The following is a 19,442-nucleotide window of genomic DNA, read 5'->3' as shown; positions in this document are numbered from 1 at the left end:
TTAAGCATGGAATTTAGCTTTCTGCCTGTTTCTAGAGTCCATTATATTTTTCTTGTGTTGAGCACAAACCCCATCCCCCCTTTGCTGAGCCTGATTTGTAGTCTGTGAGCTTGTGCTTGCTGGTCATGAGCCAAATCAGAAACCTTGGTCTTCGGCAACATTGGGAAAGGGGCTTTAGAATTTGTAGACAGGTTTTCCACTGGCCACCTTCTGTTATTGTCTGATTCTCTAAACCAAAAAGTTTTAGTATAAATAAAAAATAATAATTTAAGGAAAATAAAGGCAATGGTTTTTAGTGAACTGAATGTAGTTCTCAGCACAGGAGTATGAGATGGTGTGATTGAGGAAGAAAGAGGTAAATGCAATGCTGGTACAATCAAAAAATCATGTTAGATGTAGTCTGGAGGTTTCACACTCTATATATGAGATACATATAAATTAAAAATGAAAATAAGGTGCCATTCAATGGTGAACAAAGAGCTTATGTGGTTATCAATACCAGGATCTCTGGGGAACTTCTGTTAGTGTCCAAGTCTGCTGCTGAGCATCACCTGCCCCCTGGCTGCTCCCTCAGCTGTTGGGAAGAGTTCAGGGAAGCACACAGCAATCCAGCCTGGAAGGGACCACAGGGGTGACCTGGATCCACCTACAAAGTCAGATCAGAGCTGCATTCAGTCTGCCCTAACAAGCTGCTCAGCATCCTAAAGCCCATGGAACAAGCTTCCCAAGGCAGGCAGTCGCCTCCAACGGTTCTCGGGAATTTGTACAGAGGCCTGTTTGTGTGATATGCTCTGATGGAGAGCAGCCAGGCTACCAGCTGAGCTTTAGGCTGTTCTTCCTAGCTGAGAATCTGTTGAATCTTCCATCTCTCCAGAGAACAGCCCCAATGAACAAGGTGTTCAATACTGAATACTTATCTAATTGCAGTCTCACTGCCCAGAGAAGCTGTGGCTGCCCCACTCCTGGAAGTGTCCAAGGCCAGGTTGGACAGGGCCCTGAGCAACCTGATCTAGTGGAAGGGGACCAGATGAGCTGTAAGGTCTCTTCCAACCATTAACATTCTATGATTCTACTCTCAGATGGAAGGGAAGGGAGCAAAGGAGGGAAGGAGTAAGGAATACTTGACAGTCATTGGCTTGGCTACTGAACTGAGCAAAACAAGATTCTCAACTAAGAAATTCTGAATCCTGGGAAAATTCTTCATGTTAGAAGATATTTTCCAGTGGGTCTGGCTGTCATTTGTTCCCAAATGTGTGGGGTGCACAGCCTGGGATTCTCTGGGACCCCAGGAGATGGGAAACCTGTGACTTAGCACAGAAACACTAAGGCTGGAAAACATCTCCAAGATTACCAAGTCCAACCCTTGACTGATCAGCACCTTGTCAACCAGAGCAGAGCACTCATTGTTTCATTAAGTTGTTTCTTGCACACCTCCATGGATGGTGACTCCACCACCATGCCAGTGTTTGACAACCCTTTCAGGGAAGAAATCCTTGCTGATGTCCAACCTGAACCTCCCCTGGTGCTGCCTGAGGCTATGAATGATGCTGCACTCTGCAGTGTGGTGCTCTTGCAGGTATCAGTGTGCTTACAGGCATCCTGGCTGTGTCTGCATTGGAGCAGTGTGAAAACATGCTTTTTGGTTCCTAATACATTTTTGTTTAGGATTGGAAGTAAAGCAAATTGTCAGAATCCTGCGTTGTCACTGTGTAAATGCCATGCTTACTTGAAACCCATTTTGCCATGGAGAGCTGAGGCAAAATTGGGCTCAGCAGCAGAGCATGTGTGACACTTCACAGCAACGTGAGGGCTCATACCCTGCCCTTCCTCACAATGCAAAACCCTTCACATACCTTTTTTTTCCCTGAAAACCCCGTACCTGTCGCTTTCTAGCACACACGGGTGACCTTTCCGCTGTCACCCGTGCTGGGGGCAGTGCTCCGGTGGGGCGGTGCTGTGTTTGGGTGCCCAGCTCGGCCCGGGGGCTCTTTGCAGAGCTGGTGTCCAGGGATGCTTTAGAGGGCTGAGCTAGAGCTGCTGAAATTCCTGGCGGAACCTAGGGCAGATGTTCTGTGAGCACCACTCACAGCTGGATCCATTTCTGGCTCCATGAAAGCTCCCGCACGTATTTCCACTGGAGGAAGGCTGTCTGATGTTGGAACAATTTTAAACTAGCCGGTTGTTCAATGTTGTTTTTCGGCTAAAATGTCTTCCGCCTCTGGAGGAACCCCTGATGGCATTTCACCGTGTTTACCTGCGGGAAGCCTCACAGATATTCGCTTACCCCTGAGCCTCGGCCTTTCTCCCCGTGAAGCAAAACCAGCACGGTGGGCGTCCTGGGGCGAGCCCGCGTTACCCTGAGTGACCGATTTCACCACACGAGCTGCCAGCCCCGGACACCGGCGCCCTCCGCCGCCACGGGAGCCCCGCGCGGCCCTCAGGGGGGAACGGGGCCTCACAACGGCCGGGCCGGGCCCGTTCCCCGCTCCCCGGGCCGGGCCGGGCCCGTTCCCCGCTCCCCGGGCCGGGCCGGGCCCGTTCCCCCCTCACGGGGCCGGGCCGGGCCCGCGGCGCCGCCTCAGCCCGCGGGAAGGGCCCTGGCCTCCGTCTATTGTGCGGCTTCTGGCGTGACTCCGTCGCTGCCTGAAGAACTCTCCGGCGGCCGCTCCTTCCCCCCGAGCACGACTCGGCTCCGCTCCCGCTCCGCACCCCGCGGAAGCGGCGCGAGTCCCGGTTTTTGCCGTTTGGGAGCCGCGCTGGGGTGTTCCGCTCAGGCGTTCGCGGCGGGCAGCCCGGGCGTTGCGAGGCGGCGGGAGGCGGGTCCTTGCCCCTCCCCCGCTCGGTATAAGAGCGCCGCCGCAGTCGGGCGCGAGCGCCGCCGCCGCCTCCTCACGGTCCGTGCGCGGAGCCGCCGCCGCCTCACGGTGAGGCCCGAGCGGGGCGGGGGGCGCGGGCCGTGTGGGCGTGGAGGGCGCGGCCTGCCGCGGACGGAGGGTCGGGAGGCCGCAGGGCGATCGCGGGGGCTGGGCCGGGCGGAAAGGTGAGCGCTCCCGGCCGTGCGGGAGTGCAGCTCCCGCGGGGGCGGCGTGGGGAGCGGTGCCCGCGGCGGTGGCGAGTGCAGCCTCCGAGCAGCCCGAGCCTCCCCCGCGGCTCCCGGACTGTTGTGCCTCCGCCTCCCGCTGCCCGCCGTGACCCGGAGCGGCCGCGCCTCGGGTGCGCGTTCGTTACCTGCTCCTGCTCCTGGATACCGGCGCTGGCGCGGGGGAGGCAGCGGGATCCATCCGGAATGGCGCTGAGAGGCGCAGCTGTAGGTGGCTGAGCTCGGCGTTTCAGGCTTAGACGAGTAAATTACCGCTGTAATTCAGGTTTGGCTTGAGCTCGGCTGGCAGCCTGTTGTGCTGTTGTCAAATAAAGCTTTTAGAACTGGTTTGCTTAGTCACCCAGTAGTGCTGCTGCCCAGGGACTGTCACCTACCCGAGCTGTACTGCAGCTTGCTAAAAATTAGACTTGTTTTTTTTTCCTGTTTTCTAGGAAACTGAGTTCAGTGGTGTAAAAAAAAAAAAGTCTATGAAATTTTGATGTGTTGTCAATGATAAGGCAGCAGTTTAGCTTTGTTCTACCTGTTTCAGACCCTCAGCAATAACTGAAGGTCTTGTTAGAAGCAGATTTGGGTGATAGGAGGGAAGTATCCTTGCTGGGGCTCCCCCGGCTAAGGCAGCATCCCTGCCTGGCTCTGCTGTGCAGCATTATGTAAGCCCAGGCACAGGGAGGCTGCCTATGGAGCTGGGTTTGTTCTGGAGTACTCCCAGGCAGTCACTGCAAGAACAGATGCATTAAATTTAAAATGTGTGCCTACAGCACTTTTCCCGAACATCATTCAAAGTGCTAATGCAGAACTGTGCTGTAGTCCAGATCCTGCTTTTGTGCATGTGTGTACAAATATAGATATATATATATAAATATATACACATACACACACACTTGTACCTTTGGAACAGTCATGACTGTGTTCCTCCAGAACACCCATCTTAATTAGAAGTAGCACTGTCATATAGGGTTACATTGCTGTGTAAACATTAACTAGCTGCTCATTGCCAAATGGAAATTAAAGCAATGAGGTCTTGGGGCTGGTGTGAGCTGCTTAATAACACGCGTTGGCCGAGCCTCTCCTGGCCTGGGATTGCACAGGACTGTCAGGCTCAGCCTCACTACACTGATGAGTTTTCAGAAAGAGGTAATGCAAAGTTGCTTCTAGTGGTCCCGTTAATTAATTGTTGATAGCTCAAGTGCTACTGTGAGGAACTAGTGTGTGAGGCTTGTAAGTTTGATGGGGGAAGAACTTACACAATTTAATTGAAAGTGGAATTCTTTGTTCCCAGAGCTGTTCACAGTAGTTGCAGGCTGTACAAACATGCTTCAGTGATCTTGAAGCAGGTAACTCGAGGACCAAAAAATAAAGGAAGCTGTTGCAATGGTTTGCTGCTTACAAATATTTTGAGTGGTAAAGGAACTTACAACACATCCTACTAGCTGATTGAGAGCAAGTTTATAAAATTTATGTGGCCAGACAGTTGTGTTTATAGTATCATTTGGTTGGCTCAAGAGCACTGATGCTCCCCACAGTCTGCACGTGTGGTTTCAGACAGAAGCTGTCATCTCCTGGCTGCTGTGTCATGTGCTTTACCTCTGGGTTTCAGTTGTTACATATCTGGAATGGTGCCTTTTTTTTTTTTTTTTTTTTTTTTGCAGAGTTTGATGGTGTTTTTGCTAAGACCATCTTTCAAGCCTGCTGCCTCTTTATTGTAGGTCTTGCTACAGTTTGAGGAACTTTGTTAAAATGCATGGTTATCTCAGGTGCTAACAAAGTACTGATCTTGCTTCCTGCTTTGCAAGGGCAGTTGTGAGTGCTGAAGACCTTCCTTGTAGGAGATTATTGCTTTTTAATCTCTTCAGAAAACCAAACACTTTCTGGAGGAAAGCCTTTGATCCTGAGTAACCTGGTCTGTTTAACTCTGTTTGGAGCAAGGGAGGCTGGACTAGACTCCTTCCAACATCAATGTTATGAGTCTGTTCCAGAGGCTATAATTTGAAAACTACTTTTGAGATCTGATGTCGTTTGAGCAGTTGAAGTGAGTAGCAGTTGTTTGGGTTTGAAGGCCAGTGGTGGTTTGGAAGTGTTGAAATTTTTTTCAAGAGAAAGATAGCTGTAGTGTTATATTAGAAATAAAAGCACTGTTGACTAATCTGTGTATTTTATGCTTTCAAGTTAAGAATAAAAAGCTCATGAATTAGTGTTAGACTTCAATCAATCCTTGTTTCTTGGGCATGAGGATTAATGATTTTAGGGCTGTTGATTAAAGGCGTGAATAATCCGAGTGCACCTTAAGTGGCATTGGGCTTCCTGCTGTTGTGAAGAAAATTTCAGCAGTAAAGGTGCTGAACATCTTTGAGTCAGCTGAACCTGTAACATCTGCTGAGAATTGTGTGGAAATAACTGTCCTTCTCTTGTAGATGCCATCAATTAAACTGCAGAGTTCAGATGGAGAAATCTTTGAAGTTGATGTGGAAATTGCAAAACAGTCTGTGACTATAAAGACTATGCTGGAAGGTAAGAGTGTGAGACCCTGAGGAAGCCTCTTGGACAGGAATTGAGACAAGCTGGTACTGTGCTGAAAAAGGATTCTCAGGTCTATGGAGCAGCTTTCTCCTGCCTGAACAGCTGTAACTCCTGCTGTTGTAGCTGAAACTGTGTAGGGTGGATGTGCTCTTGTAAAAAGCCCTGGTTAAGAGCACTTACAGGGAGGTCAGTAAAATACAAGCAGCCCAATGCCTTGCCTACAGTCTACTTCAGTTTTGTGAGAGTTAAGCAAACAGAACATTCATAATATTTAAAACTTCAGTTTATTTACTCACACAAACCAGTCTTAGACTGTAAATATCACTTGTATGGAGTGGGAGATAATAAATCAATGCAATAAAGAGCTGAAGTTAAACCTGTGTTGTGAGCTTGTGAATGCTGTTAAATTATGTGGGATAAATACTTAGGTCTGATCTCCTGCTGACATAAATTTGAAACAAAAGAACTCGTGGCGGGGGAGGGGAGATCTGCCAGATGGCTGGGATACAGAGCAAACTGTCTAATCCCTCTAGTGCAAATCCACATTGTTTACTGGTGGCTTTTTCTACTTTTTGGATGTATTCATGAATTAACTTAGAAACAATTATTTCTGTAGATGTAGTTAATATTATGCTCTTGCATGTAAATGTTTGGTTGTGACACCTTATGAGAACAGTAAAAATAAGATTGAATTATGTCAGGCATTGAATGCTTCTATTCTATTAATAAGATGCTGTTGAACATAGCTGGCAAGGCAAACAGGAAATGGAGTGCATTAGGGTGCACAATTCTCAGTTTTCTCCTGCAGGAGTTGTGCCAGTGTTGGTGCTTAGTGACCCTCAGCTGGAGATAGAGGGGAGTTATTAATGGAAAATGTGTAAGCTAGGCACCATAAACTTGCCTTTTTCTAACCTGGGAGAGAACCAGTCTGCTAGTACAGGTCAAATGCATTTTCAGTGCAGGTGCCTGAGCATCAGTTAATGTTTTGTGTGTTGGGCAGCTGCAGCTGAGAGGGGAGGAGCTAAAAGTTGGGGTTGTACTGAGTACCACGGGACCACCAATGAAATGTCAATTTTCTGCTAACAGATCAAGTGCTGGTGACAAGTTAAGCAGAGTTTACTAAACTTCAGATATTGCTTGAGTTATTTCAGTATCTTTTAATGGCAGTGTTTCAGTTCTGAATCTGTGGAGTAATTTTAAATAAAGTAGTGTTAATTAGCATCCCACTGATAACAACAGTAGTGGCCTTGTCTAAATACAGAAGTTTGTGATTTTTATCATGTACAAATTTGAGGTGTGATCATGGTCATATGTTCTTAAAAATTAGGTTCCTTGGTGATGTAGAATTGGCTCATCTGTGCATGTAATGAGTGAAGGTCTGCATTATTAGTCAGTTACATAACTAATTCAAATATGTCTTTGACAAGCTAGGGTGTCATCCAACTGTTAGCATTTGGATAATAAAAAAAGTACATTCTTTAAGCAAAGATGGCTAATTGGTATTTGTTGTTTGTATCAAGTTGAAACTTCAATTATCTTTTTCTCCTAACTTTTACATTGATTCCTTGATCATATCAAGGAGACAAATCCAAATCTCTCTGGAGTGTGCTGACAAGCTTTTAAAACAAGAAGTGTAGGAAGCGTGCTTTATAAATGCATTTTTATAAATGGAAGGATTTGTGCTGCTGTCTTACCATGTGAACTACTTCAGCTGATACAGGATCAATACGAATGGTTCAGAGCCTGAGAACAGTGCTTCTATGGCTACCGTATTTCCTGCTCATGCAGAGGACAAGATGCTGTGTCTGTTTACCACAGTAGATAAGAATTCTTATTTAATCATTAATGGACTGGGAGCCCTCAGTTAGAACCTGTGGGTTGAAACTGTGTAAGTGGTAAAAATACACAAATGTTTGTCAGATTGTTCAGCATCTGTGTTCAGATTCAGAACACTGAGTTAGCAAGTGACAGCTTAGCTAATGGTTTGTAGATGCTCTCATTTGATGAAGCAACCTTATCAGTTGCTTAACTTCAACTTGGTGCAACCTAGGGTGTATAATGCAGCCATAGCTCCACACAGCCTTCCAAAACTCCTTACCTCACAGTTTAGAGGTCCTTTGTTACCAATCATTCAGCCTCAGTGTTGTCAAAATAGTGAAGAACTGATGAAGTATCCCAGTTCAGTAAATGGTTTTGTCTGCCAATTGCTCAGTCATCTTTCCATTTTTAGATTTGGGAATGGATGATGAAGGTGATGATGACCCAGTCCCTCTTCCAAATGTTAATGCAGCCATCTTAAAAAAGGTAAGATGATGAAAGCTATTGTGCTCTATGGCAGTAAAGAAATGTAAAATTTATTTTGGAGTTGGATATTATGAACTACTAGTTAGAAAATATTTTTCATGTGCTACAAACTTAACCAAATCAAGGTGCATGAACACAGGCATGTGGGCTGAGGCTGGCAGTTGATAGTGGCAGAGCATGTACAGGAGTCACCTGGAACAGTAGCTGTAAGCCAGACAGGCTTCCTAAGGAAGTGATGCTGGGCATCTCTGCACACTGGCATTTCATGGTGTTAAAGCACTGGTTTTAATTGGATTCTGTAAACTGAGGTGGCTGTTCATGAAATGCAAATGTTTGGAGAAAGAATTAAGGGACAGGCAGTGCTGAGAGTGGCTGGCAGTGGCAGTCACTGTGTCTGGGTGGCAGTGACAGTGCTGAAGAGACACTGTGTGCACTTGGTGGTAGTAAACTCATTAACAGACCATGGTCACTGGGGCAAGGGAGAAAAGTGTAATTGTGTGGTGTCCAAGATTCTTTATGCTTTCAAGTAGAAAGTAGTGCCAAAGTAAGCACCAAACTACTGTGCCTGTTTTGGGGTGAATAGAGGGGTAGGAATTGTTTCCTAGTGAGCAGACATAAACTTAAATTTGTGAAGTCTCTCGGGTTGGGGAAATGGAACAGGATTTTGCTTGCAGTAGATCCCCACTCCTTTTATATGTCTGGGTCATGAGATTGCATGTTCCCAAACTAAAAAAAAACCCACAAAAAAAAAACCAAACAAAAAACAAACAAATAAAAAAAAAAAACAAAAACAAATCCCAAACCAACACTAATGGCAAACTTGCTGGCTGAACTTTGTACTGGGGTGAATGTGACCTGCTGGTAGCTGTTACCACTCTGCTCTCTTTCCCTGTGTAGTGTCTGCTTAATACAAAGTATGTTTCTGCAAACAGATTAAATACAGCAAAATGAGGTTTAGGTTTTCTTTGGATAGCCCATGTATGTTAGCACAGGGACTAACAACTTCATAGCACCAGCTGCTGGCTTTTAAGATTAAGTAATTAACATGCTACTAAATCAGTTGGGATTTCTGAAAGCTTTTATAGTCTGGGATTGGGGATCAATTGTTCTAATTTCTTCCAAAATTAAGTTAAGTTATAGTTGGGGTTTCATGGGAGAATCACTTGGATAAAACTTTAATATCAAAACCATAATTAGGTGATTCAGTGGTGCACCCATCACAAGGATGATCCACCTCCTCCTGAGGATGATGAGAACAAAGAAAAGAGAACAGATGACATCCCTGTGTGGGATCAAGAGTTTCTGAAAGTAGACCAAGGAACACTTTTTGAGCTTATCCTGGTGAGTGTCCTCAAAAAGGGCAAAGGCTGTGCCTGTGCAGTGAAGTTACACTATGCACTTGAGAAGTAAAGCCTTTATGCTTTTTGAGTTACTTATTCATTGGAAAGGGTGGATGTGGGGAGGGCAGGTGGTTCTGGTGAGTATTGGAAAGGGGGGATGTGGGGAGGGCAGGTGGTTCTGGTGAGTATTGACTGAAATGGGTGAGAATGTTTGAGTGTTTTAACCTAACGCTGGTATTAATCTATAATCACTCATCAATCAAAATAGTAAATAGCACTGTCTTATTCTTGTTGCTCTCAAGTCTGAGTTGAGGGCTTATTACTAGTTACAGAGTTCTGGAGATCTACATAAAAATGAAAATGTGACTTTAACTGTTAAATTTGTACTGTGTATATCTGTGAGCCAACATTACCTGCCTTGGCTAGTTATCAGTACTGCAACACTGAAGATCTTGGATGTTTGCAGACTTCTGAAAGCTATTTGTAAAGGGTGGAGGAGGAGGAGTGTTTTTCATGGTACAAATGATTACCTTCTATTTGGCAAGCAAGTTTTAGCTATTGTCTCTTGAAAGTTTTAGCTAGAAGCTTCTCAAAGTGGAAATTATGTTTGCATACAGTATTCTAAAATTTCAGTGTAAACTTAACTTCTGTAGTACATCTACAGAGACAGAATATTGATATGGAGGCCTTAAATTTGAAAACTTCCACAGGCTGCAAATTACTTGGACATCAAAGGTTTGCTGGATGTCACATGCAAGACAGTGGCAAACATGATCAAGGGGAAAACCCCAGAAGAAATTCGCAAGACATTCAATATTAAGAATGACTTCACTGAAGAGGAAGAAGCACAGGTACTTGGTCTGGGTTTAATTATAATTTAGATGGCTGTTTGTGCTGAATTACTGTGTGGTGCTTCATAACTCAATTTGTGATGCAGCAGACTTGTTACCAATAAATGTAAACTAATGCATCAACTCCTCATAATTGGGGGTCTACTAGTAGAAGACTTTTTGGTGTCTACCACACTTGGAGCCCATTACCTGAAAAGGTCAAAAACAAACAAAATGTATTGATTTTTCTAGCTCCAGCATGTCTAATAAGAAAGCATGTAGGATTGTTTGTGGTAGTCTTAGTTTGCTGGTTTGGGGCAGTCATAGAAATGCTGAAGATGAATTGCTGCATGTGGCTGGAAAGGTAAGTTTGGGTTCTCTAAGTAACAAACTTATTGATCTTAAAAGTTGACCAATAAACCAACTGCAAAATGGCAGAGTAGAGAAAAAAGCAGAATATGATGCCTGATTTCAGTACAGGGCAATGAGTTGTAAATTTGGCTATTTTTTCAATGCTATGTCATAAACAGCTTAGACTCAGATACACCATTTGCTTTACTTGGTTGGAAAAATTCAGATTTCAATCTTAGGCATGAAAAGCCTGGCTTACACTGATAAACAAGCCACTTTGGAAGACAGATTTTATAATTGCAAAATCTTTGTAAAAACTAAAACTGCTCCAGGTTTGTCTCCCTGCAGTAAATTATCCTGAATGCTTATGGGTATTTACAGCCAAAGGCTTAGAATTTCAGTGCATTGTACTAACAGTTAAACTGCTCTTCCAGGTACGTAAAGAGAACCAGTGGTGTGAAGAGAAATGAAGTATTGTGCCTGACACTCGAACACTGTAAGGATTGTTCCAAATACTAGTTGCACTGCCCTGTTCATAATTGTTAATATTAGACAAATGCAGCAGCAAATGAAGTTGTGTTAGCAGGATGTTGTTCCCTTTGCATGTGTAGTGGTTTTTTTTTTTTTGAGTACAGATCTAGATCTGAGTTTTTACTAGTGTAATTGGATGTCTTTTTACTTTGCAACGAATAAAACTGAACTAAGTGTGGATTCTGTATGGGAAGGTAGCACTTAAGGTTGTAATTTTCATTACACCTTTAAACTACTGGAGTCCAGTTATAGTGCTAAGGATTGACTCTGTTGTAAATAAAAACATCTGTGATTTCTTCCTCAAGAAGAGCAAAACACATGTATTTACAGGGTATTGATAACTTCAGAAAGAAAAACAAACCAGGATGTGTCTTGGGGAACTAGATAATATAAAAAAGTTACTGGATTTCTTACACAAACATTGTGGAAAAAAGTTAAGTGTTACTTAAAGCTATATAATTTTCAAGATGGTTCTTGTCCTGCATTTAAAAAAAAATAATTAAATATTTGACCACTTTCTTGTCCTTTTAGTCTTGCCTTATAGACTAGTGAAAATGTGATTTAGAACTAAACAAGCTCCTGACAGTTAAATTTGAAAACTTCAGCCATGTCTTGAAGACCTGCCTCTAGGTGATAGCAAATAAAGTGTGTTGCTTTATGCACAGGATGGGTGTGTTTTTATACATGTTACTGGTTAAAGTGGAATCCAGATTTGACCAAAAATGACTGACATTACCAAAGTTAATATTATTGACCTGTGCATGCCATTAGTGGCTGGTTTTTTAGGCAGTTTTAAAGACCCTTGTGATGTAGCTCTTGGAAACATGGTTTCATGTGTCCACAGGAAATCTTAATGCCTCTGTATGTGATACTTCAGCTTGTAGAGACTTAATTATTGCATACAAAGCTAATGCAATATCAAGCTTAACTTCTTTGGACAAAGCCACTTGCAACTAGTTAAACAGTAACTGGTTTTCTGATTTTTTTTTTTTTTTTTACAGTTCCCTTATAGGGAGTAGGAGATGGTTGTGTGGTAGATCTTTGAGGTGTGCTCTTAGCTTGTATTGCATTCCATTCTCTGTATAAACCTTAGAGTAGAATGAACCTTAATAAACGTACTTATCTCACTTGAAATATTGGTGTTTCACTTCTGAATTAATAAAGGGCTTTTAAACTTTTATTTGCAAATGGTTCTAGTTATTTGGAACTAGACAATTTTACTGTCACTTATTACTGAGTGTAGAAATAATAGCACTTAGGCAGTGGTTAATTGAAATAAAACAGATGTAAATTTTTTAAAATTACTAATGCAGGGTACTAGTCAGACACAGTGGGCAACTTTGAAATAAAGTTGAGTGATGTTTTTTTGATGGCTTACCAACTGCTCCTCACATCTGGTTTCTCAGGAGGTTGAGGCATGCCTTTATGCTGGTGTGCATTATATTGGGTGTGTTAGACATTGTCAGTGGGCACAAAATACTCCACTGCTACACTTGGACATGCTGAAGCCTTTCCAGCAGCCTGTATTGCAAACAATGCACCTCAGTTTGAGTGCTACTAGAGGAAAATGTGATGTCCTTTCTGTGGCTATGTTTGTAGTTAATATTCAGAAGCCTGCTGTAATTGTTTGCTGGCAGCAGCCTGTGTAAATTCCTTTGGGTGCTTGTCATGAGCCCAGTGTCAATGTTTGTCAGCAGCCACTGCCTCGCACGATGCCTCATACTGCTTCAGGGTGAGGGAGAGACAAAGACACAGTTTATCTTCCTCATTGCACTGCTCCAACTGTGCTGTGCCTGCACATCCACTCCTGGGTTAAAACTTGGTAGTTGTGAGAGCAGCTGGCCCAAAGCCTGAGCTGTGCTGGTCAGATGTGCAGTACTGGAGCCTGTGCTGAAGCCCCAGTTTGTGACACTTGGCTGTTGGCACTGAGGGACGTGTGCAGGTGTAGGGGAGGGCTGGTCTGTGTGCTCAAGGCATTGTGTAGCTTTGGCAGATTTGTAATACTCTCACTAGTCTTGGTAGTTAGGATTGCATACAACTTACTTTCTCTAATTGAAATTCCCCTGCAGTAGTGACTAAGACTTCAGCCAGATTCAAATTCTGTAGCTGCCTGGCAGGGATGTCAGCAGGAAGACTGGTTTTTTGAAGCTCTCAGTTGTCTTACCCACTCCAGTAATACTAGTGCTCAGCTGTAGAGAAAGACACTGGGGAGGTGCTGAGCATTTGGGCTGTTATGTGGCTGCTGCCTGTGCTCCATGCTTCAGCTGAACCTGCCTGCTCCTTGTTGCTCCAACAGGCACTGGCTGTGTACTCTGAAATTCCAGAAAGCAGGAGAGACTGATTTCCCACTCTTAAACTTTCTGTTGCTGTTTAACTTGTATTAAAGCTGGGGTTTTTTTTCCTAACTGTTTTGTTTTGTTTTGTTTTTGAAGTTAGTGCATGATCCGGGATCAGGCTTCTCATGGATAAAGAGATTGAGTGTGGGGGTAGGGAGAGGCAAGGCTGGGTGGCAGTAGGAATTGTAGGAAAAAAGGGTTTTCTTTGTACCCTTGGCTTAGTATTTCAGTCTTAACCATTGAAGGTTATTGGCAGTTATTCTAAAAACTATTCAAACATACAAATACTGAAGGGAAAAAACAAAAGCAAGGAATCATCTTGAATGCTAAGAAATAGTTACTTGAGAGTTTGATAGCATTTTAACTTCCAGTGGCCTCTTTTGAACAGCCAGTCTGGCAATTACTTTATTTATAAAGCTATAAACATACTTTGAACATAAAAGCCAAAAAATACAAACTCAGTGAAGTAAAAAAATTATAACAAATGATGGATAGTCATTGGACAAATTAAGGTACAGCTGCAAAACATTTATCCCTGCTACATACATACAGTGGTTTTACTTGTTTTAATGAAGTGGTACTTCCATTACTTCTATGTTCAGACTGATTCCAGGAATTCAAATATGTATTTCAGGAAGAGTTAAAACTGCTGTAAAATAACTTCAAAAAAATTGTTGAGATAAAAACTTCAGGGCAAAGTCTTCCTTTAAAAGAGTATTAACACAAAAAATCGTATTAACACAAAATAGCAACACTTCATATGGCAGTTTGAAAGACACTTTTTTTGGTATTAATAACTTTGTTTTGGCATTGGTTATCAGCTGTGGGGCCCCGGAACAGAAGTCAGTCATGCTGTTTTGTCTTGGAAAGGGGCAGCCAAGCAGTATCTTTTCTGTGTTTTGGAATAAAAATAATATTTTCTCAGTTAGCCCAGTATAAACTGAGTGCAGTGTATCACAAGTGGGTATTCTGAGTTTATCCTGCAGTAGCTGGAAGCACAGGGTAAGGTCTGGCCTGTATGTGCAGAGCTGAGCACACGCAGACAATGCTGTGGGTGTGACTGCTCCAGCTCTGAGGCTCTGAAAATGCTCCTGTGCCCCGAGGGCACAGGGAAGGGCTCCCGGGGAGGGGGTGGTAGGTGCCACTAAGGAGCTTTTGCAGGAGTCAGTTGGAATAACAATGGTGAGAGGAGGCTGTAATGCAGATGAGCCTTTTCCTGGTCGAGGCAGGGACATGGAGGGGTCAGAGGAGCCTTGAAATAAGCAGGTGAAAGTCCCAGGGTCTGAAATGAATGAGGGCTGGTCTGGGTGCCTCGGCCAGTTTAATACTGATCAGGACTTCGCCTGGTGTTACTTAAGGCACATCTGCTTTTTCTTTTTTACCTGCCTTTGCTTTGCTGCTAAGTTCCATCTGTCATCCCACCACACAATAGCAGTCAGGTGTTGAGTTACACCAGCCTTACACCCAGTATGGGGTACACCAGGCTATGGTGGCTGGTCTGTCATCTGTGGTGTTTCCTGTAGGTGACACAGCACCTCACAGCAGAGGGTCTCAGAGTGACAAATGATGAGCTGAGACACAGCCATTTTTAAAACTGTATTTTTTTGTTTGTTTGAAAATCAAATTATTAAAGAGACTGCATCAAGTCTGGCAAGTCTACTGAGTCCCTCTGTTCAACACCGGAACATGCTGTTGACTAAGCTTGCTAATAAAATAATTTAAAATGAGCAGATTGCATATTGATCTAGTGCTATGTAATTAACCCTCTGAGTGCAGTCAGTACAACAGTGTACAGTTGGCATTGGATCAGGTAATGCTACTTCTCCAAGGGTTAAAATAATTCAGACTTCACAATGACTCTTTGCAAACTTGTCAGGTTTGTGCACATAGCTTTCTGTCAGTGCTTCTGAAGTTACATTTATACAGGAGAGGAATAAAGAAATAGTTTTAGATTTTCAAAACTAAAACCAGAAATAAAACATCTACACTAGAAGCAAAACTATCTTAATAAAGGGACTAAACCCAAAGCTGCTCTACAGACTAGTTAGGTTTGGCTTTTTTTTTTTTTTTTAAATTTTTAAATCCTTGAGGCATAAACTTGGTTAAAAAGTTACGTTTAACCCAATGTAAAAAATTATGGTTTGTGTTTTTGCATTAAGAAAAAAATATAAAAATAGTTTGTACATTATAAAGGTCATCTTAAATTTCTTGCAGTTCTACAATAATATTACTACATGATTTGTATTCAGTACTCCAAAACCCATCTATCAAGTAGGATAAAAATAGTGCCCCTTCTACCTCTGTGTGGTGTCATTTTTCTCTTCAGCAGTCTGGAATAGATTTCTTTCAAACAGGAAAAAAAGTCTGCACTGGACTAGACTGTGGTCTCTGAGAAGACTGTAAACCTGAAGTAAATCCAGAACTTGGAATTATTTGGGATTTACATCAGTTCATTGAGATCATAATCCATCCACAGTGTTTTTTGTTTATCAATCAAAATATAAATACAAAACCAGAAACTGGTAAACATTTTAAAGCTGGAGAGAATACATTAACGTTTGGCATTGTCATTGGGGTGGAGGGAGAATCTTTTAGAAAAAGCTAGAATAAGGTTTTTTAAAAATTTCTACTGAATCATGAAAAAGAGGGTTCTTATCTCGCCGAGGGTATGTACAGACAGATGTGACAGAGCAGGGCAGTGAGTGCTGCTCTGCTGCCACTGCCCCCGAGGGACCTGCTGGCCAGCGTGGTCCTGTGCCCTGGGCTAGTGTGATCCTGGGCCACTGGCCAGCGTGATCCTCTGCCCTGAGCTAGTGTGATCCTGGGCCACTGGCCAGCGTGATCCTCTGCCCTGGGCTAGTGTGATCCTGGGCCACTGGCCAGTGTGATCCTCTGCCCTGAGCTGTGTGATCCTGGGCCACTGGCCAGCATGATCCTCTGCCCTGAGCTGTGTGATCCTGGGCCACTGGCCAGCGTGCCAGGGCTGCTGGCTCCCGACATGGCCTGCCCTGCTCGCTGCTGTGGAGGTGCAGAGCTGGATCAGAGCCTACAAAAGCAATGGAGCGATTTCTGAGGCTTTGGCCAGTGTGTCTGGTGGGATTTCTGACCATCCACATCTGCAGAGGACAATTGCTAACAGCAGGGCAGACCCTGCACCTGAGCAATGCCCTGAGCAGCCATCAGCCCTTCCAGCAGCCGGTCCGTGCTCTTTGCCCGGCTCCCTTTTCCTCTGCCTTGTACAACCGTGCAATGGGACTGTCTGCACAGACACCTGTTACCTGCAAACATCCTCCTCAAACAATAAGTTAAAAAAATTCATCTCAACGGTTTAAATATTCAACTTCTCTTTTACCTGGTAAGATCAGAACGCCAGCATTGCTTCGTTTCCTTTTCAGACATATGGGCTTTTAAAAAATTCTCCTATTCCAGCTTTTCCCGCTCCTTGGTGGAACGGCTATGGGAGATCTGTGAGTGACTACGCTTTCAAGCAGCTCCGGAGGGCAGGGAGTGGAAGCCGGGGTTAGACTGACAGCACCTACCACCTACAGCAGCAAGCTGGGGATTTGGATCTGCTCTCTGCCACACTTTGAGATAATGCAGTAAAAAAGAAACCAAAACAAAACCCAAAACAAACAAAAAAGCATCACAGGGCAGGGACAAAAGGCTTGTTTACTCATCAGCACTTTAAATTTTGGCAAGTACTTATTTTTTACCTTTTTTTTTTGAAATTGCTTTTCTATCTTTATCACCCCTCCCCTCCAAAAAAAAAAAAAAAACCAAACAACCCAACCAAGTGAGTTTTCCATCATCCTTAAGTCATCCTGTGGCCAAACTGCATGTTTTACAGTGCGATGGGGATTTGGCTGGGCCTCTGGTCCTCGTCCGGGGGCAGCGGAACCAGGCGGGCGAGCGGAGTGCCCGGCGTGGCCAGCGGCTGGCGCGGGACTATGTCCCCGAGGAGGCGCGGCTGTAGGCGGGGGGCGCCGGGGAGCGGCGGGCGGCGGGCGGGAGCTGCGCGGACACGGGGCAGGGGTCGGGCTGGTCGCGGTGCGCGGGGTCGGCGGGGGCTGCGAGCTGCTCTGACGGGAAGGCGGAGGGGATGCATCGGAGTGCGTCCGGTGGGGATGGAGGGGAGTCTATAGCACTTCCATCGGAAGAAACTGGGCTGGCACAGCGTCCTTCTCCTTGTAGGTACCGAATGCACTTCTTTTTCCTCCTGGAACAGCAGAGAGAGGTCTCTGTGAGTACCGGGAGGGTCCCGGCGGGTCCGCCGGCCCCTTCTCCCCCCGGGGCCGGGATGGCGGCGGCGCTGCAGCGCTGCGGGGACACCGCCAGGCGGCGCCGGCGGGCCGGGAGCGGGGCCGCGGGAAGGGGCTGCGGGCGGAGGAGGAGGAGGAGGAGGAGGAGGGGGGAATGGAACAGAGTAAACATCAACATGAAAAAAAAAAAAGAAAAAAAGACCCCCTCCCCCATATTAATAATTATCGAAGCCATCAAATTAAAATAATAATAAAAAAGTGAAACAATACAATTTAAAAATAATAATGTAAATAATAATAAACACCCCAAATATTAAAAACAATTCAAAATAATAATAAAAATCCAACCCATGAGGTCATTCCTCACCAGGCACTACCCCAATTGCTTGAATTCTGTGTGGGTACCTGGCTCTCACAAGTTCAGGACTAAAGCATTCCCTCCCCAGCTGCCACAGCCCATGCAGGGCCATGGGACAGTCGTGTGTGCTGGTGTCACAAGGCACATCAGCACCACTGTGCTTAGCAGCCCCAGGTTGTGCTCTGCTGGGACGCTGCCCTTCACACCAGTCTCGGCTTTCCTCATCCCAAAATCTGAAGGTTCCAAGAGTTTATTTCCCAGCACTTTCCTAGCCTTGTGCACAGTATCCTCTACTTAGAAGCAAGGACTGGTTCGGGTTGGAAGGGACCTTAATGCTCCTCCTGTTTTAACCTCCCTGTCATGGGCAGGGACACCTTCCGCTAGACCAGAGGTTGCTCCAAGGACCATCCAACCTGGCTTTAGGTCTCAGCTCTTCTCTTCTGCTCTGAGTAATCTCTGAATCTGAGTGTACTTCCCATTCATTCCCACCTCCAAGGACAACTCAGTGATACAGCTGAACAGAAATGTGCTCAGCAACTATTCAGGAAAAGGGAAGGAAAGGTGGAGGGAGATGGTCTGAGGGTGTCTGAGGTCCTGCTTTGAAAATCGGAACAGTCCTGAGGCCTTCAGAGGACTTGTTGCTCCTTGGAGGGCAGATCACCTTTCACCTGCCCCCTGAGCTAAAGGAAAATCAGCCCTGACAGAGGTACCAATCACACTTCAGCCCATGGGGTTCCTGGAGAAGAAGTGCTTGCTGTGACCTCCCCTTGGGATGTGACCTCTCCCTTGGGAAGTGGAGTACAGGTACAAAATGCAAGGTGGGCAGACACTAGGGAGAGAGATTGGCAGAATGGTCCTGCAGTGCTGACAGACTCAGTTCCTTGCTTCCATTCTGTGGAGTGTGATAGAGCTCATCAGCTGGGGAAGGCTTTACTGACCCAAAGGGGTTTTTACAGGACTGTACCCATCAGGGGCAGCTCTCCTCCCCAGCCCTGCTCTTCCACCAAGAAATCTGCTGGGACTAGGAAGGTCCCTAAGGCAGCAGCACCTGCCTTATGGAACAGGGACCAGCCTTCTTTAATCCCTCCTGGAAGAAACACTCAGGTTACCCACATGTTTATATGTTATGATTTGGGAGTATCAAATATACAAGTAACACATAATTCTTGGTGTAGCTGGGTTTGGCCATGATTCCTTCATGTCCTGTGACAATTATTTTGAGTATTTATCCTGAGTTCCAGGTGTCCCTTGTACATCCAGATTGTTTTAATCTGGCTGTCCAGAGTCAGTCCCTCACACTACCTTGTCTTCACTGTTTGTTGAGCTGCTTTTCCTTCTCTCCGTGTGACAGATCCCTCATGTCACCTGCCTTGGGTCCTTGAGTACTTCAGTATAGATCCTCAAACAAAAGAGCTCTCAAGGTGTCACCTCAACAGTATTTAAGGGACAATTCCTCTGCTGGAGCCTTTACAGCTAGAACAGGTAAAGGAACATTTCCCACCCAGCTCCCTGCCTC

At 44.9% G+C, this 19,442-nt stretch overlaps 2 protein-coding genes across 7 annotated transcripts in view; one reads left to right on the top strand and one right to left on the bottom strand.

Moving 5' to 3' along the window:
• Positions 1-2,874: 2,874 nt before the first annotated feature.
• SKP1 (S-phase kinase associated protein 1) lies at positions 2,875-12,151 on the top strand. Of its 3 annotated transcripts, XM_085591256.1 has the most exons (7): positions 2,875-2,924; positions 4,750-4,802; positions 5,512-5,608; positions 7,848-7,921; positions 9,119-9,262; positions 9,972-10,112; positions 10,877-12,151. In XM_085591256.1, exons 3-7 carry the CDS (start codon positions 5,512-5,514, stop codon positions 10,910-10,912), a joined length of 492 nt encoding a protein of 163 aa, XP_085447382.1. In that variant the 5' UTR covers positions 2,875-2,924; positions 4,750-4,802; the 3' UTR covers positions 10,913-12,151. The 3 variants fall into 3 exon arrangements, with proteins under 3 accessions (XP_085447382.1, XP_021405201.1, XP_085447381.1); XM_021549526.4 differs by lacking the exon at positions 4,750-4,802; XM_085591255.1 differs by lacking the exon at positions 4,750-4,802 and having other exon boundaries at positions 2,875-3,040.
• A 4,808-nt stretch (positions 12,152-16,959) lies between these two features.
• TCF7 (transcription factor 7) overlaps positions 16,960-19,442 on the bottom strand; it is a 68,239-nt gene continuing 65,756 nt past the window's right edge. For 2 of the 4 annotated variants that reach the window (XM_021549522.3, XM_021549523.3), the window contains exon 11: positions 16,960-17,525. In XM_021549522.3, the coding sequence (XP_021405197.1) occupies positions 17,446-17,525 (80 nt within the window). In that variant the 3' untranslated portion in view covers positions 16,960-17,445. The remainder of the gene's footprint in view (positions 17,526-19,442) is intronic. The other 2 variants (XM_085591252.1, XM_085591253.1) reach the window with 1 other exon arrangement.

Source organism: Lonchura striata, chromosome 13, assembly GCF_050655825.1.
Source record: "Lonchura striata isolate lonStrDom1 chromosome 13, ASM5065582v1, whole genome shotgun sequence".
NCBI classification, from domain to species: Eukaryota; Metazoa; Chordata; class Aves; order Passeriformes; family Estrildidae; genus Lonchura; species Lonchura striata.
This window is presented reverse-complemented; position numbering and strand designations above follow the sequence as displayed.